This window comes from Marmota marmota, unplaced genomic scaffold (assembly GCF_001458135.2).
Source record: "Marmota marmota marmota unplaced genomic scaffold, marMar, whole genome shotgun sequence".
NCBI classification, from domain to species: Eukaryota; Metazoa; Chordata; class Mammalia; order Rodentia; family Sciuridae; genus Marmota; species Marmota marmota.
Window position 1 is genome coordinate 22,316,326 of NW_026000221.1, and position 13,236 is coordinate 22,329,561.

Sequence of the window (13,236 nt, forward strand, 5' to 3'; positions counted from 1 at the left end):
GATATAATGAGAGCTGCCTCTGTTCTCTTGGTTTTCATTTGTGTACAATACTATTTCCATCCCTTCACCTTCAGGCTACATACATCTTAAAATCAAGATGAGTCTCCTGTGGGAAACATATATACGTGGCTCTTGTTTTCTAATCTGGTCACTGTCCTTTTTCTTGAAGGATTTAATCCATTTATGTTCAAGACAATTACTGATAGCGAGGTATTTACTGATGCCATTTTGTCAGTTGTTTTCTAGTTGTTTTTAAAATACCTTCTTTATTCTTCCCCTCTTGATGTCTTCCTTTGTGTTTTGATGGTTTTCTGTCATGGTTTGCTTTGAATTCTTTCTATTTTTGTTTTGTGCTTCTATTAAAAATTTTTGCTTTGTTGTTACTATAAAGTGTACTTACAAAGTTTTACACTTATACCAGCCTATTAATAAATTTAATCACATATAACAATTCTATATTATATCCCCATGCATTATATTTTTGATATCAGAATTCATGTATAAATTTTGTGTTTGAATTTGTCATGATAATTTCTTTCAGTTATAGTTTTATTTGTATCATTGACTTTTGTACTTTAACATGTTTTATTTTATTAGTGTCTTTGTTTCAGCTTAAAGGCCTCTTTCACAAAACCTATAGGGTGTGTCCAGAGGTAATTGATTTCATAAGCTTTTGTCTGGGACAGTTGTTATTTCTTCCTCATTTCTGAAAGATAACTTTCTTGGATGCAGTATTCCTGAGATACAAGAAACAGATTGTTCCGTCTCTACATATATGTTCGTTTAAATATCCTCATTTTTAGACAAGCAGCTTGGATTTGCTTCACTCTTGTCTGAATGGGTGAGAACAGCCCTGGAAATGCTCAAAACTGGGCTGAATAGAAGACACCTACCAGGTTGTAGGTTATGCTTGAAATGAATGAGCTCTAGTGTATTTTCAATGAACAAACCCAGTGTCTTTAGTTGATACATTGTGTACTTCCATTATGTAAAACAACAAACAAAATTCTTTAGTAGAAAAGCAAAGTAAAAATACAAAGACTTCAAAGCATACAGAAATATCTGGTCCAAGTCCCATTTCCTCCTCAACCAGCTATTAGGCAAGTTACTGTGCTTTCCCCAAACTGTCTCTCTCCCATGCCGATAGCCAGGGGCTTCCTGCACAGCCAGAGACTTTTGAGACCGTCCAGCTGGTGATGTGAACTGTGCGCAAATCTGTGTCTTCTCAGATGCTGGAGCCCCCACCTACATGTATGAGTTTCAGTATCGCCCGAGCTTCATATCAGACATGAGACCCAAGACGGTGATAGGAGACCATGGGGATGAAATCTACTCAGTCTTTGGGGCCCCGATTTTAAAAGGTAATAGCTCTGTGCTTGGCTGTGAGCTTGCAGTCAGGAGGTCTGGGTTCTAGTCTTGCTTTGGTGGCCTTGAGCAAGTTCTCCTGCTGTCCCAGGCTTAGCTTCTGACTCACTGTAATGGGCCTGAGCTACACAGGGCAGTTCCCAGCCTCTCTACTGTGCCAGGAGGAGGCACATCCATGTGCCCTGAGCCAGAGTCACTCTCAGAATCCTGACTGTGATATCAATAAGAGAAGCGGTGGGCCACCTGCAGGGCACTGTTCTAGGTCAAGAATGCTGCTCCTGATTTTTCATTCAAAGACGTATATTAGGATGTGGGGGGAGGGAACTAAGGTCACAATTGTGCTCAACTTGAATCCAGTGTCATTATGTGTCTTGTCATTCAGTCTTCTAATATATCTAAATTTGCATATTACCCTCTATGTTTGATAATATACTTTTTCAAAACTTTCCATAAGTGTCTTAAATTAATGAACTCTCAGCAGTTGCACATGAATTTTGAGCCACTTTATGACCGTTCAAGGCCACCTGCACCTCTGGGTGCCTCCCAGTTGGGTAGCTCCTTAGTGTCATTGCAGTCTGAACTTTCTCAGACTCCGTGAAAATGTGGCTGTGTTTCAAAAACCCAAGAGCCAACAATCCTTCAAAGCAGAGGAAGCTTCTTATGTGGCCTTTGGACCCTGAGTGGGGAGTGACAGGCAGGTGGGCACAGAAGACAAAGGCAGTCAGCTTCCTGGTGGACTGCATGCATGTCCAAGTCCTAGACCAGCTGTTCTCAAGCTGAAAGTGCACACCAAGGGAAGGGTCTTCCTGAAATGCACATTGTCTAGGAGGCACAGAGTTAGGGCCAAGAGTCCGTCCCCCTCCCTCCCTTCCTTTCTTTTGTCTCATTATAATCATACATAACGGTAGGATTCATTAGCCATATCTGTGTGTGCACATAACATCATTTGTTTAATCTCAGTCCCTAATACCTTCCCTTTCCCTCCCCTCTTCCCACAAGCTGCCTGTCCTACAAACTCCCAGGTGCTGCTGCTGGCCCACACAACCCACTTTGAGTAGCAAAGCATTTTTTTCCTTCTGCCCCAACAGGGGGCACCTCAGAAGAGGAGACCAACCTCAGCAGGATGGTGATGAAATTCTGGGCCAACTTTGCTCGCCATGGGTGAGGCTAGTGGCATAGAGGTAGCAGGGTGGGTGGGTGGGGTGGCAAGTGGTAGGGCCTACCTGTTGGGAAAGAGGGGCTTCTGAAGTTTGACTGACCAGATCCCTGACCCTGTGACCACAGCATGGTGACAGTTAGTGCACAGGCTGCTCCAGGAGATGGAGAGCTCCCTGTCTCTGGAGGTGCATGTGCCTCTTGGCAGAAACTCCAGGCAACTCTCAGAATATTGTTGGGACCACTAGCCGCTCTGTGCAATTTCTGTTTGATTTTGTTCCTAGGAACCCAAATGGGGAGGAGCTGCCCCATTGGCCAGAGTATGATCAGAAGGAAGGGTACCTGAAGATTGGAGCCAACACCCAGGCAGCCCAGGGGCTGAAAGAGAAGGAGATGGCTTTGTGGACTAAGCTCAGAGCCAAGAAGCCTCCTCAGAGAGAACACGTGGAATTGTGAATGGGAGGCCGAGCCAGCCTCAGGAGACCAGAGGCGCCCCAACGGGGGTGTTCTGCAGGAGGTGTTTGTAGACCGAGGAGACATCTTATTGTGGAAGCTGGAGAATTGTGTGGTGTAGGTGGGGACAGTCCAGGAGGGGAAGTTTTTGTACTTGTGGCCTTGATTTGCAGAATGAATGTTCATTTGGAGACCAAATCAGAGTCTGTGTCTTGAACTATAGCTGAGTCCATTCTCCCAGAGAGATGTCATCATACATGTGAGAAGAATCTCTATCGAGAGTTTAGTACAGTGGTAAAGGCCAAATGTGGTCTAATATGGGAATATAAGATTCCTGGGAGCCACAGACCCACGGGGGAGCTCAAACCCACATAGATTCATCTCCAAGGATGTCTCTTGGGTGCTCATGAGGAAGACGGGGGGCAGCTTGTAAAACCAGACTGGAAGGCCTTTCTGTAGGGGTGCAGACATGAAGTCCTGCTCAGACCACCCTCCTTCCATATCCCAAGTCCTACAACCATTAGGGAGAAAAGCTGTGAATTTTCCCTCAGGTTGACCAGGTTCATAGGTAAGGGGTCTTTTTTAGTATGGTGTTTCATGTCAGCCTCACAAGTGGAGCAGAATGGCCAGTCTGCCAAAAGGGCCAGAAAAGATGAACAGGCCAATTCTGGGGCCTGACTGATGCAAGGAGCCCGGATGTTGATTGTTGTATTGAATTTAGAGAGAATATCTCGGCTGAGCAAAGGAACTGGACATTGGGGCATAACTAGGAACGTCTGAGAGAATGGGAAGTTGTCTATGGAACAGAGTAGTAGGGGAGTCTTTTTTGGATAGATGGTCTTTCCTCCTACCCCGACAATAGGAGAGGTGGACAGTACTGTTTGCCCCCAGAATTCTGTCAGGATGAGAAGGTAGTCCCAGTGTCAATGAGAAAGTCAACCTTGTACCTATCCACCTGAATCTGCACCCTGGGTCCCTGTCTATTGATCATTATGGCCAGGGACAAGGACCCAAGGTACAATCAATCTTCGATTGCCATGCCCAGAGGTCGAAGGGTTCCCTGGCCATAGGCCTCCTATGGGATCTAGGACAGTCAGAGCCCCAATGACCTTGTTGTTGAGATTTAGGGCATGGGGTATGCGGTGTGTGTGGTATGGGGCATGCCCTGGCCCAATGTCCCTCCTTGCCACACTTGAAGCAGGAGTCCTAGGGGGTTTTGACCTGCAGTGATGGGCGGTGACCCGAGGAAGCACCCTGCATGGCCTGGGCGAGCATCTGAAATTTCTCAGTCTGGGGCATGGCAGGGCCTTGTTCGAGCTTTTTTAGTTTGTCCCGGATGTTGGGGTAGCTCTGCGAGAGGAAATATGTCATAAGGACATGATGGCCATCTGGGGTTTCGGGATCTAGGTTACTGCTGAAGGGCTTTCCTAAGCCGATCCAGAAATTCTGATGGGGTCTCTTGTAATTTTTGGAAATTGACAGCCTTACTTGCCGTGTTTTTGAGCCCAGCAATAATACATGCGGAGAATTGGTTCCTACTCTATATGCCAGCTTGTGTATTATAATCCCAGTTGGGAGTTAGATCTGAGGGAGCAAGTGGCCCCAGAGGGTGATTGGGATTAACTCGGTGAGTTTCATCCCCATGGGATCTGGCAAGTTCCCAGACTCTGGTACATTCCTCAAGAAGGAGAGTATTAGCCAATAACATGTAAGTGAGGCTATAAACCTGGAGGACTCATTGAAACTCTTGGGACCTAGTTTGGGGGGGGGGACTAAAGGTGTCCCCTGTGTTAGGGGGGCACCTGAGGGGCTGGATGGAGCTGGTGGGGGAGGTCGGTAGGGAGGGGGTTCATCTGCCGGATAGGTTGGGTTGAGAATGAAGAAGACAAAAAGCCTCAACATAGGGGATCTCCTTCCACTTTTTCGAGCGCTCACAGAAGTTAAACAGATCTCTGAGAATTACGGGATCTAGGGATCCTCCTGGGGGCCATTGACTTTGATTGTCTAATTGACAGTAAGGCCAATCTTGTGTACAGAATTTAATAAGGGGGAGTCTGCAGGGAGGGAAGATGAGGCCCCCATAGGTTGGGAGAGGGACAAGGGTGGTTGAGAGAGAAAGAGAGAGAGAGAGAGGGGGGAGTGCCTGTTCTCTACCCCTCAGGACTTCTTGCTCATGAACCGGGTTCCAGAGAGTCCACTGTAACCGTGAAGGTGGTGGTGGGGTGCATTCTCTCCTCCAGATTGGGCATCAGAGGTTTGCCAGATGATCACAGTCAAAGCTCCTGCGTAGCCTGTCTGAAGTTGGATACCTGATAGGGGAACTCACCTACTGAAGAGCCGGTGTTGTGTGAGTAATAGTAGCGCTCGAAAGAGTGGACGAGAATGGAAAGCCTTGAGAGAGGGGGCCCTTGAGCAGCGAGGCATCCCCTCTCCCAGGTTTCAGCACCAACGAAAGAACGAACAAGGCTTGTTGTCGAAGAAAATTCCCGTTTATTGAGGAACAGCTCTGCATATTTATAGATCCGGGGGTTATGACAGGTATGATAGTTTAACAGTTTAATGGTTTGACGGTTGGCACGGGGTGCTTTCTGATTGGTGGGTAAGGATCATGTGAGTAAGCAGGGCTAGTCTGATTGGTGGGTAAGGATCATGTGAGCCAACAGGGCTCACCATTGGATGACCCTTTTCCGGGGATGGGGAAGTTAGTCTTTGGAGCCAGGGCGACTCCCAACAGTCAGGATCACTGAGAATACCCCATCTTCACATCTGAGGATCACAGGGTCCCTGGGCATGGAGGCAGGACCAGGACTAGAGGAGCCACTCCAGGATGCCTCTTGAGTCAGCAGATACCAGGTAACAAGTGCCAGAAATCTGTTGGAGGAGAGCAGAGGTGTGGAGGTCCCCTATGAAGGGCAGCTGAGCCTAAAGCTGAGGTTGGGATTGGATATAAAAAAAAAAAGGACTGGAGAGGCCTGCCCCCTGTGTGCAGCCACCGGGAGACCTGAGAGGAATACTGTGCCACACATGTTGTGGTTCCTTATTCACCGACAGGTGGCTTCACCCAAACCTCCTCCACTTTGGGCCATTGTAGCTGAAAGAATGAAGAAGGCTCATCATTAGAGAAAATGCCCGTTTATTGAGGAACAGTTCTGCATATTTATGGGGTGGGGGCATTGACAGTTATGACAGTTTAATAGTTTAATGGTTTGACAGTTGGCATGGGGTGCTTTCTGATTGGTGGGTAAGGATTATGTGAGTCAGCAGGGTTAGTCTGATTGGTGGGTAAGGATCTTGTGGGCCAGCAGGGCTAATCTGATTGGTAGGTAAGGATCATGTGAGCCAGCAGGGCTCACCATTGGATGGCTCTACTTGGGCGATGGGGAAGTTACTCTTTGGAGCCAGGGCTACTCCCAATAGCAGCCATCGCCATAGCCCTCCCCACGTGGTAATCTCCCCTGTGGGACATTGGTCAGGGCCAAGGCAGCTGCCCCTTGCAGCACTGCAGACAACACTGCAGCATCACCGAATAGGCCACACAATGCCATTGCACAGCCCATCCTCCCAGTCCTGAAAGTGGTTGCTTCCATCTTGGGACATCTCCACCGCCATCTTGGGTTACTGCTGCCTCCGCCATCTTTAGCTGGGGCAGCTATCTTTAGCTTGGGACGCTGATGGGGGCCTGGAAGCCCAATGTTATGGTACCTACAGGCTTGAAACTACTACCACCATCAACCAGTGACACGGGTGCTTCCATCTAGGGACAAGAACCAGGACCTGGAAGACCATCACCAAGGTCCCTGTGGGGCCCTATGCACCACTGGTATCCCTACTAGGTGTGCTAACAGACACCATCTGCTTGCAGAGGCAACAGGGAGACCTGCATGGGGTCGCCATACTCTCTTTTTTCTCCTGCTAACATCCAACACTTTTGATTACCCTTTCATTGGTCCTTTAATCTAATACCTCTATATTCTCACATCCTGCCTCATAAACATCACAGCCTACCCCCCCCCCCCCACTGCCCACCATTAGAAACTGTAAATCCTTATGCAAAATTACTGGTTACCTGATAAAAGGTAACCAAATTCATCATTTCGGTTTATAGCGACAAAACAGTAGATGTCAAAATAAAACCTAATTGATCTATGGCTGCATACGGGTTGCATTGGGTGCTGTAAACTTTGAAATCTCCCTTTAAGATGAGGTATTGGTAGCCTGCAGGGACACTACAAGATTACAGGTTAGAAGCTGCAATAGCTCAGGTCTGCACTGCAAGAGAGGAAGACACAGACAGCATGAAAAAAACAGGGAGGAAAGTGCCCCAAATAAACCAAGATACAACAATAATAGAACCCATGGACAGTGCAGTAGATGAAATGTCAGAAAAGGAGTTCAGAATGTACATCATTAAAAGGATCTGGGAATTAAAGAATGACCTAAGAGAGCAAGTACAGGCAAAAATTGATCATTCCAACAAAGAGATAAGAGAGCAAATACAGGTAGCAAAGATTATTTCAAGAAAGAGATAGAGACTCCTCATAGAAATAGAAAAAGCAATCATGAAATTCATCTGGAAAAATAAGAGACCCAGAATAGCCAAAACAATCCTTAGCAAGAAGAGTGAAGCAGGTGGCATCACTATTACAGACCTTAAACTATACCACAGAGCAATAGTAACAAAAACAGCATGGTATTGGCACCAAAATAGACCTATAGACCAATGGTATAGAATAGTGGACACAGAGACTAACCCAAATAACTACAGTTATCTTATATTAGACAAAGGGACCCAAAAGTGTACATTGGAGAAAAGATAGCCTCTTCAACAAATGGTGCTGAGAAAACTGGAAATCCATATGCAACAAAATGAAATTAAACCTTGATCTCTCACCATGCACAAACTCAACTCAAAGTGGATCAAGGACCTAGGAGTTAAACCAGAGACCTTGAGCCTAATGGAAGAAAAAGTAGGCCCAAATCTCCATCTTGTTGGTTCAGGTCCCAACTCCCTAAATAAGACTCTTATAGTGCAAGAATTAAAACCAAGAATCAATAAATGGAATTAATCCAAACTAAAAAGCTTGTTCTCAGCAAAAGAAACAATCAGTGAGGTGAATAGAGAGCCTACAGAATGGGAGCAAACCTTTACCACAAGCACATCAGATAGAGCACTAATCTCTAGGATATATCAAGCATTCAAAAACCTTAACACCAAAATAACAAATAAATAGGATAAGGAACTGAACAGACACTTGTCAGAAGAAGATATACAATCTATCAACAAATATATGAAAAAATGTTCAACTTCTCTAGTAATTAGAGAACTGCAAATCAAAACTACTCTAAGATTTCATCTCACAAGTCAGAATGGCAGCTATCAAGAAAACAAAAAACAATAAGTGTTGGCGAGGATGTGGGGGAAAAGGCGCACTCAGACATTGCTGGGAGTTCTAGAACACTAGCTGCAAGCACTGGCCTGGTGATAGCAGTTGCCCAAGGTTGGCCTTAAAGTCTGGCTCTTGGCTGGGTCATGCCTGGGTCTCACAACTGTGGGAGCTTGTGCAGTCTTGGGAGGAAGGAAGTGTGGCCCAGGCCCATTCAGGGGCTGGAACTGATGTGGCCAAAGTGTGGGTCTGGTGCATAGGTCTCCACCTGACGGTAGAGTCTTTCTAGAGGCTCTGTGATCTGTTCTGTGTATGGGGACTTTGATTTCTATAGGGTGGCAGGCCTGGAACTGGATCCAAGATAAAGCTCTGTGCTAGCTTTTGTGCCCTACTCTCTGTTCTAGCCTCAAGATTAAAGGAGGGGCGATGGAGGTAAGACAGACTGGAAAGTCCAAATCTTCCTTAAAAGGGTATTTTTTGATATCACTCTGTTTATGCTTTCTGCATATAAATTAGTGCTTTTTTTGTTCGTGGCTAAAGCTTCCTGGGGCTGGAGGAATGGGTATTAGTGTCCTGGCCTGGTCAGCCTCCAGACCCCTCCTCAACATCCGGGCGCTTGGATGCAACCCCTGTCCTGAAGCATAGTGAGGTAACTGATTCTTTAGCCGTCCAGCCAGGCGGCCATCACAACAGCCACAGCCTCATCACATGCTCCATAAAGATTCTGGGAGACTTTGCTTTGGCTGCAGTAGCTTCGGAGGCTCTGCAGCTTCTCTGAATGGTTCTTTCCCTCTGTAGCCCATTCAGATGTCTCCACTTTGGCCTGTGAGGAGCCCGTCTATGACAGCCAGGTGGGCCCAATACAGCTAGGAAGACTGGCACGACGATGCAAAACTTCTGAAGTTAGCAGACAGGAGACTGTGACTGCATGGGCCTTCCTTTTGGTCTGTATAAGCATCCCTCCTCATCAGATCAGTCGGCATAAATCTCTCTCCCAAGTACCGCTCCCTTCCTGCTGCAGCATTAAGTTCTAATAAAGCCTCTTTCAGAGGGTTTTACTTTTTCTGTAATTTCTTTTTTATTCTTTTTGGGGGGATGGGTAGGTACCAGGGATTGAGCCCAGGTGCACTCAACCACTGAGCCACATCCAGCACTATTTTGTATTTTATTTAGAGACTGAGTCTCACCGAGTTGCTTCAATGCCTCACTGTTGCTGAGGCTGGCTTTGAACTCACAATCCTCCTGTCTCAAGCCTCCCAAGCTGCTAGGAGTACAGGTGGGCACCACCACACCCAGCTTTTCTCCTGAAGTTTCTATCTCAAGCAGAGCAAGGCAAGTTGGTCATATTAACAGCTGGTAACACTAAGGGGTGGTAGGCCTGAGAATGGCTACAAGCCAGAGAGCTGCCAAGAAAAGCTGCTGAGAGAGCTGCTTGCCCTCACTGGAAGTCAAGCTAGGGAGCTGTTAGCTCTGTCTGCTGGGAGACTTACAGGAAGAGCTATCAGTTCTGGCTGCAGCATGATCAGCAGCAAGAGTTCCCAACCCAATGAGCTGAGAGCCGCTAGCCCTCAAAGCTCAGAGCTGTCAATGTGATGGGAGCTTCACTTTGCCTGTTGGTGATTTCTGTCTGAAGTTAAGGAAAGAACCCTAAATTGATTGATTGCAGAGGCAGTAAATTACTTGGATCAACAGCTTTGGAAGTTCAATCTGTGAGTTTCGGCCCAGTGATAGGAGTTGTGGGGCTTTGCCCACTACTGAATTTCACAATGGCAGACCTGGTCCTGGGCTTCTAGACTTCCCAGAATGAGAGCCACTTGTCTCCACACTGGGCTACGTGGAGTTGGAACAAGGTGATGCAGGTATCACAATCCTTTTTGCTTTTTCAATCTTTTAATTTTATCATACTAAAAGTGGGCATTATGATATTTCACCTGATTTTCTTGGCTTTAGGAGGAGGTACTTGGTGTGCCTCTGGGAAGAGATTGCCCATCTTAGTCAAGGATCTTGCCACCATCTTACTTGCCAATTTTTGAATACTAATTATGGCCTCGCGATTTTAAAAAGAATGAGCATCCATATTGCTTTCCATAGTGGTTGCACCAATTTGTATTCCCACCAGCATTGCATGAGTGTGCCTTTTCCCCCACATCTTCGCCAACACTTATTGTTGCTTGTATTCTTGATAATTGCCATTCTGACTGGAGTGAGATGAAATCTTAGAGTAGTTTTGATTTGCATTTCTCTAATTGCTAGAGCTGATGAACATTGTTTTTTCATATATTTATTGTTCAATTGTATTTCTTCTTCTGTGAAGTGTCTGTTCAGTTCCTTGGCCCATTTATTGATGGGGTTGTTTGTTTGTTTGTTTTTTTTTTGGTGATAAGTTTTTTGAATTCTTTCTATGTCCTGGAGATGACTGCTCTGTTTGAGGTGTGTGTGGAAAGTGTCTTTCCTAGCCCCAAGAATTTTCTCCCATTCTTTAGGATCTCTATTCATGTTATTGATTGTTTCCTTTGCTGATAAAAAGCTTTTTAGTTCAAATGCATCCCATTTATTGATTCTTGATTTTATTTCTTGCACTTTAGGAGTCTTGTTAAGGAAGTCATCTCCTAAGCTGACATGATGAAGATTTGGTCCTACTTTTTCTTCTGTTAGGCTCAGGGTCTCTGTTTTAGTGCTTGTCTTTAATCCACTTTGAGTTGATTTTTGTGCATGGTGAGAGATAAAGGTTGATCTTCATTTTGCTGCATATGGATTACCAGTTTTCCCAGCAACATTTGTTGAAGAGACTAACTTTTCTCTAAGGTATGTCTCTGGCACCTTTGTCTAGTATGAGATAACCGTATTTATTTGGGTTTATCTCTGTCCTCTATTCTGTACCATTGGTCTACATGTCTATTTTGATGCCAATATCATACTGTTTAATGGAATCACCATTTTAATAGAACCAGTTATCCCACTCCTCTGTCCATACCCAGAAGACTTAAAATCAGCATACTACAGTGATGCAGACATATGAATGTTTCTAGCAGCTCTATTCGCAATAGCTAAACTATGAACTTTGGATAGGGCAGAGGGGAATAAGGGGAGGGGACAGGGTGTGGGGATAGGAAGGATGGTGGAATGAGACAGACATTATTACCCTATATACACATATTATTATACTACCAGTGTGATTCTGCACCACATACAGCCAGAGGAAAGAGAAGTTGTGCTCCATTTGTATACAATGTGTCCAAATGCACTCTACTGTCATGTCTAACTAATTTGAACACACTTTAGAAATATTTTCAGAAGGAGATGACCTTGGATGAAAGCAAGGCCCTTTATGAATGACTCCTTTTATGTTTTATAAATTCCCTCTCCTAAAGAGCCATGTCACTTCAGATACATCAGTAATACAAGTACCTGTCAGAGTTTGAAATCATCTTTGCCTTTCCATTATTGTAATACTCTCAAATATCTAATCATTACTTTCATTGTAAACAACTTTAATATTTTACAGAAAGTGTCTTTCCTAGCCCCAATCTTTGATTAAATTAAATCAAAGCAAAAAGCTTTAGAGACAACCAGACCTGTCTTCACCTGTGTACTTACCAGTGTCCAGCAGGGGGCAGCACTGTAACAGGGATAACATGCTGAGCTCTCCACTCAGGACATTGGTCAAGAGGGTCTTTGGACAGACAGAAACTAAAAAGTTAAATTAGAAACCAATATTATATACGTTTTCCTTTTTCTCTGTAACTGAGAAAAGCATCCATAACCTGAAAAGGCTAAAATTGCACACAGAGTAGAGGTTGGAGCCTGTTTTTGTACTTACCTGTATGCACCAGGTATGTGGGTAAATGTTTGAAGAAGGAATGGATAAAATGGAGACATAATGAGAGCCAAGGATTTGAGGTATATGGAATTCATTTACTGGAAGAATATTATATCCAAAAATTGCTGCACCAAAATGTAGTGAGTTTCCTGACCATAGTTGTGTGTGGGAGCCTGGGTCACCACGCAGACACAAAGCAAAACTAATTTAGACATCAGAAGAGGACTGGATGATCACTTCCAAATATCAGAGCCTGGTTTCTAGGAAATAGCAGCCTGAGGAGGCTAAGAGATGTCCCTGATCTCCCAGCTGAGCAGCTTTGGAGCTGGGAGTTGCTCTACAATGTCCCAGCTTGTTCTGAGGACCCCAGACCAAAGTTTTGCCTTGTTTCAGGGTTCAGTTTCCTGGTGCCCGCTTTGGGAAGCTCAAAGTGCTCTGAGGTTAGAGTTCTACCAGGGAGAAATTCTTATGTAAGAAGTTGTTGGACGAGTTTGTGGCCCTCTGTAATCTAAGAGTTTGGTACAGACTGTTCAGATACAAGAGAAGAGCTATGGGCGTGACTTGGAGGTCCCAAGAGGTGCCAGAGGGAGGGAGAGCTTTTCTGTCATTTTAGGTTATGCAATTGGCCTGGGTAGGCAGGATTCAGGGGCAGGTCTTGAGCTTAGGGTGGTACCAGTGCATTGCCTCTGAGCAGCATAGAGACTCACTGACCCCAGAGCGGCTGTCCTTCCAGGATGTGGCTCTATACTTTGGTCTTGGCTTCTCTCTCTGCTTGCGCGGCATGGGGTGAGTCCTTCTGAAATATAAATACCAGGGGACACAGGGGAAATCCTTGTCCTGGGCTGAGATGGGTGGCGATAACTAAAGGACAAAGACATGCAGCTCCAGTTCCACAATCTTGTTCTCCCTCTAGACTCGGAACTGGACTTGAACTTGAAAACAGACTTGGAGTAGTGAAGCTCAGCCAGCCTTGGCCACAACAAGACTCAGGGTACAATAAACACCTGGCCCTCCTGCTTCATGCGTCAGGGTCAGGAGGGCAATGAGATAAACTCAAAT

The 13,236-nt window shown here is 45.4% G+C and overlaps 2 protein-coding genes and 1 long non-coding RNA gene across 6 annotated transcripts in view; 2 read left to right on the forward strand and 1 right to left on the reverse strand.

The window, feature by feature from the left end:
• Window positions 1-3,171, forward strand: part of LOC107144855 (liver carboxylesterase 1-like) — a 28,005-nt gene extending 24,834 nt beyond the window's left edge. For 2 of the 3 annotated variants that reach the window (XM_015488719.2, XM_015488720.2), the window contains exons 12-14: window positions 1,230-1,361; window positions 2,454-2,526; window positions 2,805-3,171. In XM_015488719.2, coding sequence (XP_015344205.1) covers window positions 1,230-1,361; window positions 2,454-2,526; window positions 2,805-2,976 — 377 coding nt within the window. In that variant the 3' untranslated portion in view covers window positions 2,977-3,171. Of the gene's footprint in view, window positions 1-1,229; window positions 1,362-2,364; window positions 2,528-2,804 lie in introns of those variants that run through there. The other variant, XM_015488721.2, reaches the window with a different exon arrangement.
• Window positions 3,172-5,446: 2,275 nt separating this feature from the next.
• On the reverse strand, window positions 5,447-12,754 carry LOC125612969. Its single transcript, XR_007343465.1, has 2 exons — window positions 11,955-12,754; window positions 5,447-5,844 (listed from the first exon to the last, which is right to left on the reverse strand). It is a non-coding gene; the product is annotated as an uncharacterized LOC125612969 (long non-coding RNA).
• Window positions 12,755-12,794: 40 nt separating this feature from the next.
• The window catches only part of LOC107144859 (liver carboxylesterase 1-like), a 31,323-nt gene continuing 30,881 nt past the window's right edge, over window positions 12,795-13,236 (forward strand). Inside the window, exon 1 of one of the 2 annotated variants that reach the window (XM_048792166.1) lies at window positions 12,795-12,963. In XM_048792166.1, the coding sequence (XP_048648123.1) occupies window positions 12,912-12,963 (52 nt within the window). In that variant the 5' untranslated portion in view covers window positions 12,795-12,911. The remainder of the gene's footprint in view (window positions 12,964-13,236) is intronic. The other variant, XM_048792165.1, reaches the window with a different exon arrangement.